Source organism: Ursus americanus, chromosome 1 (assembly GCF_024610735.1).
Source record: "Ursus americanus isolate L20-20 chromosome 1, mUrsAme1.1.p, whole genome shotgun sequence".
Classification (NCBI taxonomy): domain Eukaryota; kingdom Metazoa; phylum Chordata; class Mammalia; order Carnivora; family Ursidae; genus Ursus; species Ursus americanus.
In genome coordinates this window covers 55,422,264-55,441,377 of record NC_142127.1, presented here as the reverse complement: position 1 = coordinate 55,441,377, position 19,114 = coordinate 55,422,264, and the positions used below count along the sequence as shown (strand labels likewise).

General features: G+C 43.1%; 1 protein-coding gene across 2 annotated transcripts in view; it reads left to right on the top strand.

Moving 5' to 3' along the window:
* Window positions 1-19,114, top strand: part of TTN (titin) — a 268,971-nt gene that overhangs the window by 245,874 nt on the left and 3,983 nt on the right. For both annotated transcript variants that reach the window (XM_087861792.1, XM_087861790.1), the window contains 20 exons: window positions 62-2,128; window positions 2,225-2,527; window positions 2,633-2,938; window positions 3,036-3,326; window positions 3,424-3,720; window positions 3,848-4,153; window positions 5,224-5,529; window positions 5,611-5,892; window positions 6,067-6,660; window positions 6,780-7,067; window positions 7,165-7,464; window positions 7,911-8,213; window positions 8,767-9,069; window positions 9,181-9,765; window positions 9,894-10,199; window positions 10,315-10,614; window positions 11,276-11,851; window positions 11,959-12,264; window positions 12,619-13,212; window positions 13,350-19,000. In XM_087861792.1, coding sequence (XP_087717918.1) covers window positions 62-2,128; window positions 2,225-2,527; window positions 2,633-2,938; window positions 3,036-3,326; window positions 3,424-3,720; window positions 3,848-4,153; window positions 5,224-5,529; window positions 5,611-5,892; window positions 6,067-6,660; window positions 6,780-7,067; window positions 7,165-7,464; window positions 7,911-8,213; window positions 8,767-9,069; window positions 9,181-9,765; window positions 9,894-10,199; window positions 10,315-10,614; window positions 11,276-11,851; window positions 11,959-12,264; window positions 12,619-13,212; window positions 13,350-19,000 — 14,264 coding nt within the window. The remainder of the gene's footprint in view (window positions 1-61; window positions 2,129-2,224; window positions 2,528-2,632; window positions 2,939-3,035; window positions 3,327-3,423; window positions 3,721-3,847; window positions 4,154-5,223; window positions 5,530-5,610; window positions 5,893-6,066; window positions 6,661-6,779; window positions 7,068-7,164; window positions 7,465-7,910; window positions 8,214-8,766; window positions 9,070-9,180; window positions 9,766-9,893; window positions 10,200-10,314; window positions 10,615-11,275; window positions 11,852-11,958; window positions 12,265-12,618; window positions 13,213-13,349; window positions 19,001-19,114) is intronic.

Here is a 19,114-nt window from a genome sequence, read left to right as displayed (position 1 = left end):
GTGGTACTGTGTCGTAAGATTAACTTCCAATCAACATGTCTAATCTGTTTTCATTTTACAGCTGTTCCCGATGCCCCTGGCACTCCAGAACCTAGCAATGTAACAGGCAATAGCATTACCCTGACATGGGCAAGGCCAGAGTCAGATGGTGGCAATGAAATTCAACAATATATCCTTGAAAGGAGAGAAAAGAAAAGCACACGATGGGTAAAAGTGATCAGCAAACGACCAATCTCTGAGACAAGATTCAAAGTCACTGGTCTGATAGAGGGGAATGAGTATGAATTCCACGTCATGGCTGAAAATGCTGCAGGAATAGGACCTGCAAGTGGTATCTCAAGACTAATCAAATGTAGAGAGCCAGTTAGCCCACCAAGTGCTCCCACTGTGGTCAAAGTGACAGACACATCCAAGACAACTGTGAGCTTAGAATGGTCTAAGCCAGTGTTTGATGGCGGCATGGAAATAATTGGCTATATTATTGAAATGTGCAAAGCTGACTTAGGAGACTGGCACAAGGTAAATGCAGAAGCATGTGTGAAAACAAGATATACAGTCACTGATCTACAAGCAGGTGAAGAATACAAATTCCGGGTTAGTGCTATCAATGGTGCTGGAAAAGGAGAGAGCAGTGAAGTGACTGGCGCCATTAAAGCAGTTGACCGATTAGCAGCTCCTGAGTTAGATATCGATGCAAACTTCAAGCAGACCCATGTTGTTAGAGCTGGGGCCAGTATTCGCCTCTTCATTGCCTACCAGGGTAGACCTACTCCTACGGCTGTGTGGACCAAACCTGACTCCAACCTCAGCATTCGGGCTGATATCCACACAACAGACTCCTTCAGCACCCTCACTGTGGAAAACTGCAACAGAAATGATGCAGGGAAATACACCCTTACCGTAGAAAACAACAGTGGCAGTAAGTCAATCACATTCACTGTAAAGGTGCTAGACACTCCAGGCCCACCTGGCCCAATCACTTTCAAGGATGTGACCCGTGGATCTGTTACACTGATGTGGGACGCTCCTATCCTTGATGGTGGTGCCCGAATCCATCATTATGTGGTAGAAAAACGAGAAGCAAGTCGTCGTAGCTGGCAGGCTATCAGTGAAAAATGCACTCGTCAGATCCTCAAGGTCAGTGACCTGGCAGAAGGTGTTCCATACTATTTCCGTGTTTCTGCAGAAAATGAGTACGGTGTGGGTGAACCCTATGAAATGCCAGAACCAATCGTAGCCACAGAACAGCCTGCTCCACCTAAGAGACTTGATATCATTGACACAAGCAACTCCTCTGCAGTCTTAGCTTGGCTTAAACCTGACCATGATGGAGGCAGCCGGATCACTGGCTACCTTCTCGAAATGAGACAAAAAGGATCTGACTTCTGGGTTGAGGCTGGTCGCACCAAACAGATGACTTTCACAGTGGAGCGCCTGGTTGAGAACACTGAATATGAATTCCGTGTGAAGGCCAAGAATGATGCTGGCTATAGTGAACCCAGGGAAGCCTTTTCTTCCGTCATCATCAAGGAACCTCAAATTGAGCCCACTGCTGATCTCACTGGAATTACTAATCAGCTCATAACTTGCAAAGCAGGTAGCACATTTACCATTGATGTCCCAATCACTGGTCGTCCCGCTCCCAAAGTAACATGGAAGCTTGAAGAAATGAGACTTAAGGAGACAGATCGAGTGAGTATCATAACAACAAAAGACAGAACCACCCTGTCTGTAAAGGATAGCATGAGAGGTGACTCTGGAAGATACTTCTTGACCCTGGAAAACACAGCTGGTGTTAAAACATTTACCATCACCGTTGTGGTCATTGGAAGGCCAGGTCCTGTAACTGGCCCCATTGAGGTCTCATCTGTCTCAGCTGAATCATGTGTCCTGTCATGGGCTGAACCTAAAGATGATGGAGGCACTGACATTACTAATTACATAGTTGAAAAGCGTGAATCGGGTACAACAGCTTGGCAGCTTGTCAATTCCAGTGTCAAGCGCACTCAGATTAAAGTCACTCATCTCACAAAATACATGGAATATTCTTTCCGTGTCAGTTCGGAGAACAGATTTGGTGTCAGCAAGCCTCTAGAATCAGCACCAATAATTGCTGAGCATCCATTCGGTAAGAAAAATAAAAATATTTCAAACTCCATTATTAAGTATTTCCCCTGAATTTTATAAAATTGTATTCATATTTGATATCTTTGTTTATATTTAGTCCCACCAAGTGCTCCTACCAGACCTGAAGTCTACCATGTGTCTGCCAATGCCATGTCTATTCGTTGGGAAGAACCTTACCATGATGGTGGCAGTAAAATCATTGGCTACTGGGTTGAGAAGAAAGAACGGAATACCATTCTTTGGGTGAAAGAAAACAAAGTGCCATGCTTAGAGTGCAACTACAAAGTGAGTGGTTTGGTGGAAGGACTAGAATACCAGTTCAGAACATATGCACTCAATGCCGCAGGTGTTAGCAAAGCCAGTGAAGCTTCAAGACCTATGATGGCTCAAAACCCAGTTGGTATGTATCCAAATTGAATGGGTACATTTGTTTATCACCATCATCATCTACACTAGAATTCAGAGTTGTATTTTTTTTTAAACTTGACTTTTGCATCCCTTCCAGATCCACCAGGAAGACCAGAGGTGACAGATGTCACAAGATCAACAGTGTCACTGATTTGGTCTGCCCCAGTGTATGATGGTGGCAGCAAGGTTGTGGGCTATATCGTAGAGCGTAAGCCGGTCAGTGAGGTTGGAGATGGTCGCTGGCTAAAGTGCAACTATACCATTGTATCCGACAATTTCTTCACTGTGACTGCTCTCAGTGAAGGAGACACTTATGAATTCCGTGTGTTGGCTAAGAATGCAGCGGGAGTAATTAGCAAAGGATCAGAATCTACAGGCCCTGTCACTTGCAGAGATGAATACGGTAAATAATAATAATAATAAGGTACTCCTTTTAAATGATCACAATTTTTGTGAAAATAAACTGTCATATTTATTCATATCCATTTTGCCTATGACAGCTCCACCCAAAGCTGAACTGGATGCCAGATTACAGGGTGATCTGGTTACCATCAGAGCAGGCTCGGATCTTGTCCTTGATGCTGCAGTTGGTGGCAAACCTGAACCCAAAATTATCTGGACCAAAGGGGACAAGGAACTAGATCTCTGTGAAAAAGTCTCTTTGCAGTATACAGGCAAACGAGCAACTGCTGTGATCAAGTTCTGTGACAGAAGTGACAGCGGAAAATACACGTTAACAGTGAAGAATGCCAGTGGGACCAAGGCCGTGTCTGTCATGGTCAAAGTTCTTGGTAAGCATGTCAAATTCTTTTATTTTTTACAGCATTTTCAAGTGTGGGTAGAAGAAAAAAGATCTGAATCATTGCTTGCCATTGACACCTGTTTCAGATTCCCCTGGCCCATGTGGAAACCTCACCGTCAGCAGAGTAACAGAGGAAAAGTGCACTTTAGCCTGGAGCCTTCCTCAGGAAGATGGAGGAGCAGAAATAACTCACTACATTGTGGAAAGACGAGAGACTAGCAGGCTCAACTGGGTGATCGTTGAAGGCGAATGCCCAACCCTGTCCCATGTAGTTACCAGACTCATCAAGAACAATGAATACATATTCCGAGTGCGGGCAGTGAACAAATATGGCCCTGGTGTGCCTGTTGAATCAGAGCCAGTTGTAGCCAGAAACTCTTTCAGTGAGTATTAACACTTTGAAACAACTTGGTAGTTAAATATAATGGGCTCAGAGGAGAGGGGGGCAATCCTATCAATAGTGATTTTGTGTAATTCTGACCATCCTCATTTTCACAAAAATATAAACAGCTATTCCATCACAACCGGGCATACCTGAAGAAGTTGGGGCCGGCAAAGAGCATATCATCATTCAGTGGACAAAACCTGAATCTGATGGTGGCAATGAGATCAACAACTACCTAGTAGACAAACGTGAGAAAAAGAGCTTGCGCTGGACACGTGTCAACAAAGACTATGTGGTATATGATACAAGGCTGAAGGTGACTGGCCTCATGGAAGGTTGTGATTACCAGTTCCGAGTGACTGCGGTGAATGCTGCTGGTAACAGTGAACCCAGCGAAGCTTCCAACTTTATCTCATGCAGAGAACCATCATGTGAGTTCCAAGAATCACACATAAACCTAATGCCCATCAAAACCATGTTACAAATAATTTTCCAATATGCCATTTCCAAGAACCTCTAGAATTTATGAATGATCTAGAAAAGCATATGCTTATTAGAGGGATCTTAAATATAGTCAAGCCAGAACATTTTAACCACTACTTCTGTTGATAAGTTAGCAGTTACATTGCTACAAATCATCACAGTATTTTCCAGTCTATGAAAAAAATAATTTTACTACCAATATGAAAGAGATGTATTTTATAAATATCCCTAAGTGCCTAATAAGTACCTAACAAAATTATTGTTGAAAGAGCTTCAAAAGTTAAGTGGCAAATCCTTGTACAGAGTTTGAGCCCGACTAAAAAGAATAAACCATTGTGACTGAACAAGGGAAGAAGAAACCACTTCCTGTATTCATTAGAAACATAGAGGTGACAAGCGACATTAACCCTGTGAAAGCTGAGCAACTAAGGAAAAGTCCCTGAGAATAGGTATTTTAAGCAATGAATTGAGCTAGAAGAACCCAACATAGCTAGCCAAAGTAGCAGGAAAAAAACCATCTACCTTTCTAAAGAAATGTAATTTTTAAAATAAAATAATAATGATGTTAATAATGATATAGCATAAAGTGTTGTCCTATAATATCAGAGGAGCTCAGTTACACAGCTTATCTTGGTGAGTGTGGACAAAGAACAAAAATGCCTTACTCTTCTGGGGGTGGGAGAATCAGAAGAAAGGGAAGGCGACTACATACTTGTGGGTTAAGATGCAGAGATCATAAGGTAACTTGTATTTCTTATAGCCAATAAGGATACATCTTCAATGAATTCTTTTTAAAAAATTTTAATCCTTTACTACACTATAAAAAGACCTTTTACAATATTGAGTTTAATCAATCACAGGGCTTTTTCCCCCCTAAACCTTATTAAAAGACCTTTTGAAATACTGGGGGGCGGGGGGGAGAACAATAATGCCTTTGTGAGTCTTGAAAACCAAAAATATAAACCTCAAAGCTTCCTTATTTGTATAATGTCTGAATCCCCCTTTTTAAATTCCATAGATACCCCTGGACCACCTTCTGCTCCAAGAGTTGTGGATACCACCAAGTTCAGCATTAGTTTGGCGTGGACCAAGCCCATGTATGATGGTGGCATTGACATCCTAGGATATGTTCTTGAAATGCAAGAGAAGGATACTGATCACTGGTACCGAGTGCACACCAATGCCACAATAAGAAATAATGAATTCACTGTGCCAGACCTTAAAATGGGCCAGAAATACTCCTTCAGGGTTGCTGCTGTGAATGCGAAGGGTATGAGTGAATACAGCGAGTCAACTGCTGAAATTGAGCCCGTGGAAAGACTAGGTATTTATAATATAAGCTTGTAAGTTAATTATTTTCTCGTCACACCTGTTCATGAATTAAGTTTTGACATTTACTTTCCAGAAATACCAGACCTAGAGCTTGCAGATGATTTAAAGAAGACTGTGACCATCAGAGCTGGGGCCTCATTGCGCCTGATGGTGTCTGTATCTGGAAGACCATCTCCTGTCATCACATGGAGCAAGAAGGGCATTGACCTTGCAAACCGGGCAATTATTGACACCACTGACAGCTACTCTTTACTTATTGTGGACAAAGTTAACCGGTACGATGCTGGAAAATACACCATTGAAGCCGAAAATCAATCTGGCAAGAAATCAGCAACAGTCCTTGTTAAAGTATACGGTAAGTATTTGTCTTAAAATTGACTATGCTGTGAGTATATTTCTTAGAAAAAACACCCCTTGACCTAGGATTGATCACCTCTCTAGAGAGAAACGATGTTCCTGAAAAACACAAAACAAAAAGCTATCCACCAATCAGGCAAATAAGTATGAATCTTACTTTCTATTTTTTTAGATACTCCTGGTCCCTGTCCTTCAGTGAGAGTTAAAGAAGTATCGAGAGATTCTGTGACCATTACATGGGAAGTTCCCACAATTGATGGTGGCGCTCCTGTCAACAATTACATTATTGAGAAACGTGAGGCTGCCATGAGAGCATTCAAAACAGTAACTACCAAATGCAGCAAGACACTGTACCGAATTTCCGGACTTGTAGAAGGAACCATGTACTATTTCAGAGTGTTGCCAGAAAACATTTACGGCATCGGGGAACCCTGTGAAACATCTGATGCGGTTCTGGTCTCAGAAGTACCTCTGGTGCCTACAAAGCTAGAAGTGGTCGATGTCACCAAATCAACTGTCACTCTGGCCTGGGAAAAACCACTCTACGATGGTGGTAGCCGACTCACTGGATATGTTCTTGAGGCCTGCAAAGCTGGCACTGAGAGATGGATGAAGGTCGTCACCTTAAAACCCACCGTCCTAGAGCACACTGTCATTTCCTTAAATGAAGGTGAACAGTACCTGTTTAGAGTAAGGGCGCAAAATGAGAAAGGCGTGTCAGAACCAAGAGAGATCATCACAGCCGTGACTGTACAAGACCTCAGAGGTATGTACCAAATTACCAAAAACATCAATAATAGTGAAGTAAAGAAAACAGTCAGAATTCACGGTACTTCGTCAATAGAAATAACGCTTAAGAATTAAGGCCTACTTTCTTTCTCCTAGTGTTGCCAACAATCGATCTTTCTACAATGCCTCAGAAGACCATTCATGTCCCAGCCGGCAGACCAGTGGAGCTCGTGATACCAATCGCTGGTCGCCCACCTCCTGCTGCTTCCTGGTTCTTTGCTGGTTCTAAACTAAGAGAATCAGAGCGTGTCACAGTTGAAACGCATACTAAAGTAGCTAAATTAACCATCCGTGAAACCACTATCAGAGACACTGGAGAATATACACTTGAATTGAAGAATGTAACTGGAACTACTTCAGAGACCATTAAAGTTATCATTCTTGGTAAGGATGTGTGACAAAGACACATGTGCGTTGTTGATGTCACCCAGTGGTGATGTGAAGTGAAAATTAATTTTCTGGATTTCTTTCTCTTTCATAGACAAGCCTGGTCCTCCAACTGGGCCTATTAAGATTGATGAAATTGATGCTACTTCAATTACCATTTCCTGGGAACCACCTGAATTGGATGGTGGCGCTCCATTGAGCGGTTATGTGGTAGAACAGCGTGATGCCCATCGTCCAGGATGGCTGCCAGTGTCTGAATCAGTGACTAGACAGACATTTAAGTTTACCAGACTCACTGAAGGAAATGAGTATGTCTTCCGCGTGGCTGCGACAAACCGCTTCGGCATTGGCTCTTACTTGCAGTCTGAGGTCATAGAATGTCGCAGCAGCATCAGTAAGTCCTTGGACCGTTAAGGCCACCATTCTCCCCACCTGATTCTGAATGTTAGCAGAAGGGAATTTGTTTTTATCATGTCCTAAGGAAAAAGAGGTCCCAAAATTAACCCCAGGGTCTTTCTAAGTTTTCTAAATTTTCCTGGAGGTTTTCAAAATGGTTAATTTTTTTTTTTTTAATGAAAAAGAGGAAGGAGTAAAGGAGGGAGGGAGACAGGAGAAACTGGCTAGGTTATAGTGAGGAAAAAAAATACAGAATGTGCTTAATAAATGTTTATAAAATTGAAGAAAATGAGTAACCTCAAGAAAAGTACAAAAAAAAATTGGAAAAACTGTCACAAGTCTTACATGCTATTTAAAAAGCTACGACGTACTTACAGAAATGTGTGAGTCTTTATTTCAATTTATTCACATTGCCATAATGTGTTTACCTCTGTCTTACTGCAGGTATTCCTGGACCTCCAGAAACATTACAAATATTTGATGTCTCCCGTGATGGCATGACACTGACTTGGTATCCACCAGAAAACGATGGTGGCTCCCAAGTGACTGGATATATTATAGAGCGCAAAGAAGTGAGAGCAGATCGATGGGTCCGTGTAAATAAAGTACCAGTGACGATGACACGGTACCGTTCCACTGGCCTTATTGAAGGCTTAGAATATGAACACCGTGTCACAGCCATTAATGTGAGAGGGACTGGGAAACCAAGTCGTCCTTCCAAACCCATCGTTGCCATGGATCCAATTGGTAAATACATTGTGTATAGGTCAATTTTTTGAGGTATAATTTAAATGTAGTAAAATTTATCCTTCTGAAATATCTGAGTTTTGAAGAGGTCCTGTTGTATAACCTCCACCACAGTCAAAATATAGAATTCTTCCATCAGCCCAAAAAGTTCACTTGTGGATCCCCTCCCCACTCCAGCCCCTAGCAGCTTTGAGAAAGTAACTTTTCATATTCTCCTCTTGAATCTATTACCCATTCTTTAAAGTGGGACTTACAATACATGCCCTATACCAGTGTTTAATTCTTTGAATAAGCTAATATTTCTGAAAGCACTTTAAAAGCTGATGATAATGTAAGATGGTAATAGTGATCATAAATAAAGCACATTTAAGACAAAGGAAAAAGCTAGAGCTTTAAGTATTTTTAACTGATAAAAATGAATAAAATTTTAACAAAGAACCATATTCTAATGCTAACAGTCCATGTTTACACAATTCATTGCATGTTAGGTGGCACAGCCAAGTTTCAGCTTTGCAGCAACTTTAACAATATCTTGTCTTATTCTTAACCCCAGCGCCTCCAGGAAAGCCACAAAACCCAAGAGTTACTGATACAACAAGGACATCAGTCTCTCTGGCCTGGAGTGTTCCAGAAGATGAAGGAGGATCTAAAGTCACAGGCTACTTGATTGAAATGCAGAAAGTAGATCAACACGAATGGACCAAATGTAACACCACCCCAACCAAGATTCGGGAGTATACCCTAACACATCTACCTCAGGGTGCTGAATACAGATTCCGTGTCCTAGCCTGTAATGCTGGTGGACCTGGGGAGCCCGCTGAGGTACCAGGAACAGTCAAAGTCACGGAAATGCTTGGTAAGACATATGATCACTTACTTTCTGCTATAATTGCCTTAAGATTTATTTCTCACCATCCTCCCCACCGCCCAAAAAATGCTAATTGTGACTGGATCTTCTTTTCCCCAGAATATCCTGATTATGAACTTGATGAAAGATACCAAGAAGGTATCTTTGTAAGACAAGGTGGAGTCATCAGACTTACCATACCAATCAAAGGAAAACCATTCCCAATATGTAAATGGACTAAGGAAGGCCAAGATGTTAGTAAGCGCGCCATGATTGCAACCTCTGAGACACACACTGAGCTTGTAATCAAAGAAGCAGACAGGGATGATTCTGGCACTTACGACCTGGTTCTGGAAAACAAGTGTGGCAAGAAGGCTGTCTACATCAAAGTCAGGGTGATAGGAAACCCCAACCCTCCTGAAGGGCCCCTTGAATATGACGACATACAAGCTCGCTCTGTAAGGGTCAGTTGGAGACCCCCTGCCGATGATGGTGGTGCCGACATCTTAGGCTATATTCTTGAGAGACGAGAAGTGTCTAAAGCCGCCTGGTATACAATTGATTCCAGAGTCCGAGGCACATCTCTGGTGGTAAAAGGCCTCAAAGAGAATGTGGAATACCATTTCCGTGTTTCAGCTGAAAACCAGTTTGGCATAAGCAAACCCTTGAAATCTGAAGAACCAGTCATACCAAAAACACCACTGAGTAAGTATTCTTCCGACCACAACACTGTAAAAATTCTCTCAGTCCTCTTTCATTTTGAAATGAAAGCCATCAGCTTACAAGATACGGGACCATACTCTTAACACATGTTTTCTACTTTATATCCATAGATCCTCCAGAGCCTCCAAGCAATCCTCCAGAAGTACTCGATGTGACCAAGAGTTCTGTCAGCCTGTCTTGGTCCCGGCCCAAAGACGATGGTGGTTCTCGAGTCACAGGCTACTACATTGAACGCAAGGAGACTTCGACTGACAAGTGGGTCAGGCACAACAAGACTCAGATAACCACCACAATGTACACTGTCACCGGGCTTGTTCCTGATGCAGAGTATCAGTTCCGCATCATCGCACAGAATGATGTTGGCCTAAGTGAGACCAGCCCTGCTTCTGAACCAGTTGTTTGCAAAGATCCATTTGGTAAGGAGAGAGTTTCTAAAGGGATTCAAACTAAAGAGGCAAGCCATCTTTGGTCTTTTTCTTTTACCTCAGCAGTAAAGCTTATTCCCTTTTCAATTGTTTTAAAATATTTCAGATAAGCCAAGCCAACCTGGAGAACTTGAGATTCTTTCAATATCCAAAGATAGTGTCACTTTACAGTGGGAGAAACCTGAATGTGATGGTGGCAAAGAAATCCTTGGATATTGGGTTGAATACAGGCAGTCTGGAGACAGTGCCTGGAAGAAGAGCAACAAGGAGCGCATCAAGGACAGGCAATTCACAATAGGGGGTTTGCTGGAAGCCACTGAATATGAATTCAGGGTTTTTGCTGAGAATGAGACCGGGCTTAGCAGACCTCGAAGAACTGCTATGTCTATAAAGACTAAACTAACATGTAAGTAGCCATTAGTTCTCTGCTTATGACCTATAACCTAAGCAACGTGTTAAGGCTAATTCTTCCTTGATATTAAGTAGATGTACAGAAAACCTTACTGGGCAGCAAGTGTTTGGAAAGAATCACTCACTTTGGCATATACGCACACAGGGAATAGCTGCTGTGTTCTACAGGAAGTCATTCCAAGCCCGTAACCTCAGATGTTAGATGCAGTGACCTGAGCACAATCTTAGAGCAATTTGTCCTTCAAATGCAGTAGTTTGTGTTGGTTTTTTTTTTTTTTATGCTTCCTAATAAGACCAGAAGGGTCAACAAATGTATCGCATTTCAGTAAACCTAAGAAGTAAGGCAAAGATTCTCTCTATAGATTTATAGAGAGAATTCATATTTACTTAAACCCCTATCATTGTTGACGTCTCCCAATGATAAGGAGAAAAGTCACTCTACCTAATAATGTGATGATGTGTTCACTGAATCCCTATTTTCCATAGGACCCCAGGAAAAGCGCTATGAAATTTTTAAGAACTAGACTCATGTGTAAATCATGGTATCTAATAGAGTGTTAGTCAAAAGGATAAATTCATTCCTGATATACAGGGACAGAGGATTACAGATTCAGTGGTAATAACAATGCATTAATACTATCTTTCCTATCCTTCAGCTGGAGAGGCTCCAGGAGTGCGCAAAGAAATGAAGGATGTTACCACCAAGTTGGGCGAAGCTGCTCAACTCTCATGCCAGATTGTTGGAAGGCCTCTTCCTGACATTAAATGGTACCGATTTGGTAAGGAGCTGGTACAAAGCCGGAAGTACAAAATGTCTTCAGACGGACGCACACATACGCTAACAGTAATGACAGAGGAACAAGAAGATGAAGGTGTTTACACCTGCATAGCTACTAATGAGGTTGGAGAAGTAGAAACCAGTAGTAAGCTTCTCCTGCAAGCAACACCACAGTTCCATCCCGGTTACCCACTGAAAGAGAAATATTATGGTGCTGTGGGTTCGACACTTCGACTTCATGTTATGTACATTGGTCGTCCGGTACCTTCCATCACTTGGTTCTATGGCCAGAAACTTTTGCAAAACTCAGAAAACATTACTATTGAAAACACTGAGCACTATACTCATCTTGTCATGAAGAATGTCCAACGTAAGACTCACGCTGGAAAATACAAAGTCCAGCTCAGCAATGTTCTTGGAACAGTTGATGCCATCCTTGATGTGGACATACAAGGTATTTTATTTTAGTTTTTAGTGTTTTTTTTTTTAATTTTTCAAGAAAAAAGAGATCTCAGGTGACATATTATAAAAAACCACTATGATTGTATTTTCTCCCAACAGATAAACCAGACAAACCTACAGGACCAATTGTGATAGAAGCTCTGTTGAAGAACTCTGCAGTGATCAGCTGGAAACCACCCGCAGATGATGGAGGCTCCTGGATCACCAACTATGTGGTGGAGAAATGTGAGGCCAAGGAAGGGGCTGAATGGCAATTGGTGTCTTCAGCCATCTCGGTGACAACCTGCAGAATTGTAAACCTCACAGAAAATGCTGGCTATTACTTCAGGGTTTCAGCCCAGAACACTTTTGGCATCAGTGAGCCTCTAGAGGTTGCCTCAGTTGTGATCATTAAGAGTCCTTTTGGTGAGTACAACCTCTACAAATCTTCCTACGGCAAAATTCCATGCTTACATAAAACTCTTATTAACAGAAATAACCTTTGAAAGGAAATAGCCAAGATTCAGATAAAGTAAAAGTGCCTTTTATCTCAGTTAAATTGAACTTCTGCACATCTACAAGGGCAAATACAAACCCTACTTCTTCTTTAAAAAAGAGCTTTGTGTTTTGTAAGTTTCTTAGCATCAAGTGACCCATTTCATTTTTCTGGAATAGCTATTCTTAGACCTTTGGGTTCATAAGATTTTCTTTTTAAAAACTAAGCTTTTAATAAAGCTGCTTGTTTCACCTCATGACTCAAATCTTTCTTCTTTGTAACAGAAAAGCCAGGTGCTCCTGGCAAACCAACTATCACTGCTCTCACAAAAGATTCTTGTGTTGTGGCTTGGAAGCCACCTGCCAGTGATGGAGGTGCAAAGATTAGAAATTACTACCTTGAGAAACGTGAGAAGAAGCAGAATAAATGGATTGCTGTGACAACAGAAGAAATTCGAGAAACTGTCTTTTCAGTGCAAAACCTTATTGAAGGTCTTGAATATGAGTTCCGTGTGAAATGTGAAAATCTAGGTGGGGAAAGTGAATGGAGTGAAATATCAGAACCTGCCACTCCCAAATCTGATGTCCCAATTCAGGCACCACACTTTAAAGAGGAACTGAGAAATCTAAATGTCAGATATCAGAGCAACGCTACTTTGGTCTGCAAAGTAACTGGTCATCCAAAACCTATTGTGAAATGGTACAGACAAGGCAAAGAAATCATTGCAGATGGACTGAAGTACAGGATTCAAGAGTTCAAGGGTGGCTACCACCAGCTCATCATTGCAAGTGTCACAGACGATGATGCCACAGTTTACCAAGTCAGAGCTACCAACCAAGGGGGATCTGTGTCTGGCACTGCCTCCTTGGAAGTAGAAGGTAAATTCCTCAAATCTATAAAAATCATTTAGTGCTAGATGACACATTGCTAATTAGGGGCGGGGGGGGGGGTTGCTGCACTTAAATAGTGTTGGGTGTTGCTAAATTACATTCTTTCTTCTTTTATTCTGCTACAGTTCCAGCTAAGATACACTTGCCTAAAACTCTTGAAGGCATGGGAGCAGTTCATGCTCTCCGAGGTGAGGTGGTCAGCATTAAGATCCCTTTCAGTGGCAAACCAGATCCTGTGATCACCTGGCAGAAAGGACAAGATCTCATCGACAATAATGGCCACTACCAAGTTATTGTCACAAGATCTTTCACATCACTTGTTTTCCCCAATGGAGTAGAGAGAAAAGATGCTGGTTTCTATGTGGTCTGTGCTAAAAACAGATTTGGAATTGATCAGAAGACCGTCGAACTGGATGTGGCGGATGTTCCCGACCCACCCAGAGGAGTCAAAGTTAGTGACGTCTCACGAGATTCTGTCAACTTAACATGGACTGAGCCAGCTTCTGATGGTGGCAGCAAAATCACCAACTACATTGTTGAAAAATGTGCAACTACTGCAGAAAGATGGCTCCGTGTAGGACAGGCCCGAGAAACACGTTATACCGTGGTCAACTTATTTGGAAAAACAAGCTACCAGTTCCGTGTAATAGCTGAAAATAAATTTGGCCTGAGCAAGCCTTCTGAGCCTTCAGAACCAACCATAACCAAAGAAGACAAGACCAGAGCCATGAATTATGATGAAGAGGTAGACGAAACAAGGGAAGTTTCCATGACTAAAGCATCTCACTCTTCAACTAAGGAACTGTATGAGAAATATATGATTGCTGAAGATCTTGGGCGTGGTCAGTTCGGAATTGTCCACCGTTGTGTTGAAACATCCTCAAAGAAGACTTACATGGCCAAATTTGTTAAAGTTAAGGGAACTGATCAGGTTTTGGTAAAGAAGGAGATTTCCATTCTAAACATTGCCAGGCATAGAAATATCTTATACCTCCATGAATCATTTGAGAGCATGGAAGAATTAGTTATGATCTTTGAGTTCATATCAGGACTTGACATATTTGAACGCATTAACACAAGTGCTTTTGAACTTAATGAAAGAGAAATTGTAAGTTATGTTCGCCAGGTCTGCGAAGCACTAGAGTTCTTACATAGTCATAATATCGGACACTTCGACATTAGACCAGAAAATATCATTTACCAAACAAGAAGGAGCTCCACCATTAAAATCATAGAATTTGGTCAAGCCCGTCAGCTGAAGCCAGGGGACAACTTCAGGCTTCTGTTCACTGCCCCCGAATACTATGCACCTGAAGTCCACCAGCATGACGTTGTCAGTACCGCCACAGACATGTGGTCACTTGGAACACTGGTGTATGTGCTGTTAAGTGGTACCAATCCATTCATGGCTGAAACTAACCAACAGATGATTGAGAACATCATGAATGCTGAATATACTTTCGACGAAGAAGCATTCAAAGAGATTAGCCTTGAGGCCATGGATTTTGTTGACCGGCTGTTAGTGAAAGAGAAAAAATCTCGCATGACAGCATCCGAGGCACTCCGGCATCCATGGCTGAAGCAGAAGATAGAAAGAGTCAGTACTAAAGTTATCAGAACATTAAAACACCGGCGTTACTACCACACTCTGATCAAGAAAGACCTCAACATGGTTGTGTCGGCAGCCCGAATCTCTTGTGGTGGTGCAATTCGATCTCAGAAGGGAGTGAGTGTTGCTAAAGTTAAAGTAGCATCCATTGAAATTGGCCCGGTTTCTGGACAGATAATGCATGCAGTTGGTGAAGAAGGAGGATATGCCAAATATGTATGCAAAATTGAAAATTATGATCAGTCTACCCAAGTGACCTGGTACTTTGGAGTCAGACAGCTGGAGAACAGTGAGAAATATGAAATCACCTATGAAGATGGAGTAGCCACCATGTACATCAAAGACATTACCAAATTTGACGACGGCACCTACAGATGCAAAGTAGTCAATGACTACGGTGAAGATAGTTCTTATGCAGAACTATTTGTTAAAGGTGTGAGAGAAACTTACGACTATTACTGCCGTAGAACCATGAAGAAAATTAAGCGCAGAACTGACACAATGAGACTCCTGGAAAGGCCACCAGAATTTACCTTGCCTCTCTATAACAAGACAGCTTATGTGGGTGAAAATGTCCGATTTGGAGTAACTATAACTGTCCACCCAGAGCCTCGTGTAACATGGTATAAATCAGGTCAGAAAATCAAACCAGGTGATGATGATGCGAAGTACACATTCGAATCTGACAAGGGTCTTTACCAGTTAACAATCAGCAGTGTAACTATAGATGATGATGCTGAATATACGGTTGTGGCAAGGAACAAATATGGTGAGGACAGCTGCAAGGCGAAACTGACAGTAACCCCACACCCACCGCCAACAGATACAACCTTAAGACCCATGTTCAAACGGCTGCTGGCAAACGCAGAATGCCAAGAAGGCCAAAGCGTCTGCTTTGAGATCAGAGTGTCTGGCATCCCCCCACCAAAATTAAAATGGGAGAAAGATGGCCAGCCACTGTCCCTTGGGCCTAACATTGAAATTATCCACGAAGGCCTGGATTATTATGCCTTGCACATCAGGGACACTTTGCCTGAAGACACAGGTTATTATAGGGTCACAGCCACGAACACAGCTGGATCCACCAGCTGCCAGGCTCACCTCCAAGTGGAACGCTTAAGGTACGTCAAGCAAGAATTTAAGACTAAGGAGGAGCGTGAACGACACGTCCAAAAGCAAATTGACAAGACACTAAGAATGGCTGAAATTCTTTCTGGAACTGAAACGGTGCCACTGACACAGGTAGCCCAAGAGGCTCTGAGAGAAGCTGCCATTCTCTACAAACCGGCTGTAAGCACCAAGACTGTAAAAGGGGAATTCCGACTTGAGACGGAAGAAAAGAAGGAAGAGAGAAAACTCCGTATGCCTTATGAGGTACCGGAACCACGCAAGTACAAACAGACTACCATAGAAGAAGACCAACGCATTAAGCAATTTGTGCCTATGTCCGACATGAAATGGTACAAAAAGATACGTGATCAATTTGAAATGCCTGGGAAAATTGACAGAGTTGTACAGAAAAGACCCAAGCGCATTCGCCTTTCAAGATGGGAACAGTTCTATGTGATGCCTCTTCCACGCATTACAGATCAATACAGACCTAAATGGCGTATTCCCAAACTCTCCCAAGATGATCTTGAAATGGTGAGACCAGCCCGCCGCCGCACACCTTCTCCTGATTATGACTTTTATTACAGACCTAGAAGACGTTCTCTTGGCGACATGTCAGACGAAGAATTACTCCTTCCCATTGACGACTACTTGGCAATGAAAAGAACAGAGGAAGAGAGGCTGCGTCTTGAAGAAGAGCTTGAGCTGGGTTTCTCAGCTTCACCGCCAAGCCGAAGCCCTCCACGTTTTGAGCTTTCTAGTCTGCGTTACTCTTCACCACAAGCTCACGTCAAGGTGGAGGAAACAAGAAAAGACTTCAGATATTCAACCTATCACATCCCCACCAGGGCTGAGACTAGCACGAGCTATGCGGAACTGCGGGAACGGCACGCCCGGGCCTCCTACAGGCAGCCGAAACAACGGCAGAGGATCATGGCTGAGAAAGAGGAGGAAGAGTTGCTTCGCCCAGTTACTACCACTCAGCGACTCTCAGAATACAGAAGCGAGCTTGACCACATGTCAAAGGAGGAAAAGTCCAGAAAGAAATCAGGGCGACAGAGAGAAGTGACAGAAATAACAGAAATTGAGGAAGAATATGAAATCTCAAAACACGCTCAAAGGGAGGCCTCCTCAAAACATGCTCAAAGGGAGTCCGAGTCCTCCTCCTCAGTGTCCAGGCTACTGCGGCGGCGACGTTCCCTGTCTCCAACCTATATCGAATTAATGAGGCCTGTGTCCGAGCTAATCCGGCCACGTCGGCCGCCAGAGGAGGAATATGAAGATGACACAGAAAGAAGGTCCCCTACTCCAGAGAGAACTCGCCCACGTTCCCCCAGCCCCGTGTCTAGTGAGAGATCACTCTCAAGATTTGAGAGGTCTGCAAGATTTGATATCTTTTCCAGGTATGAGTCCATGAAAGCTGCTTTAAAGACTCAGAAGACATCAGAAAGGATGTATGAAGTTTTGAGTCAGCAGCCTTTTACGCTGGACCATGCCCCTCGAATCACACTGAGAATGCGCTCCCACAGGGCACCATGTGGCCAAAATACGCGTTTTATCTTAAATGTTCAGTCTAAGCCAACCGCTGAGGTTAAATGGTACCACAATGGCGTCGAACTCCAGGAAAGCAGTAAGATTCGTTACACCAACATGAGCGGGGTATTGACCCTAGAAATTCTGGACTGCCAAGCTGAGGACAGCGGAACATACCGTGCCGTGTGCACCAACTACAAAGGTGAGGCCTCGGACTACGCGACCTTGGATGTCACAGGCGGGGATTACACTACCTACGCTTCCCGGCGCAGAGACGAACAAGTGCCTCCGTCAGTTTTCCCTGAGCTGACAAGAACAGAGGAATACGCAGTTTCGTCATTTAAGAAAACTTCTGAGATGGAAGCTTCTTCTTCCGTCAGGGAAATGAAGTCACAGATGACAGAGACAAGGGAAAGTCTCTCGGCCTATGAACACCACGCATCTGCAGAAAAGAGAAGTGCTGCCGTAGAACAGAAGTCGCTGGAAGAAAAATCCACACACAGAAAGATCAAGACGACTTTGGTGGGAGCAAGAATTCTGACTAAGCCAAGGTCCATAACTGTGTACGAAGGCGAGTCCGCGAGGTTTTCTTGCGACACAGACGGTGAGCCGGTACCCACTGTAACCTGGCTGCGTGGACGCCAAGCAATAAGCTCTTCTGCCCGCCACCAAGTGACCACCACAAAGTACAAATCAACCTTTGAGATCTCTTCGGTGCAGGCTTCCGATGAGGGCAACTACAGCGTGGTGGTAGAAAACAGCGAAGGCAGGCAAGAAGCTCAGTTCACTCTGACTGTTCAGAAGGCCAGGGTTACTGAAAAGGCTGTGACGTCACCACCAAGCGTCAAATCCCCAGAGCCTCGCGTGAAATCTCCAGAAGCCGTTAAGTCTCCAAAACGAGTGAAGTCCCCGGAACCAGTCACTACTCACCCAAAAGCCGTATCACCCACAGAGACAAAACCCACACCAACAGAGAAAGTTCAGCAGCTACCAGTGTCTGTCCCACCCAAGATAACTCAGTCCCTGAAAGCAGAAGCATCTAAAGATATTGTGAAGCTGACCTGCGCAGTCGAAAGTAGTGTATTAAGCGCAAAAGAGGTCACCTGGTATAAAGATGGCAAGAAACTGAAGGAAAATGGGCATTTCCAGTTTCATTTTTCAGCAGATGGTACCTATGAGCTCAAAATCCATAACCTCACGGAATCCGATAGTGGAGAATACATTTGTGAGATATCTAGCGAAGGTGGAACTTCTAAAACGAACTTACACTTTATGGGACAAGCCTTTAAGAGTATCCATGAGCAGGTGTCAAGGATACCAGAAACTAAGAAGGCAGCTCAGAAAACCGTGGAGTCAACAGAAACCAAGAAGACTGAACCAAAAGCTCCAGAGCCAATTTCCTCAAAACCAATAATCGTCACTGGGCTGCTGGATACAACTGTTTCTTCAGACAGCGTCGCTAAGTTTGCGGTGAAAGCCACTGGAGAACCCCGGCCGACCGTCATCTGGACAAAGGATGGAAAGGTAACCAGTTCTTAAATGTCTCTCAATTTTATCTCCTAAAAGTCTAACCCCTTCCTTCCTCTCCATCTCCCAAAAAATGTTTAAACTTAACTTACTTTTTAAAACTCAAATCAC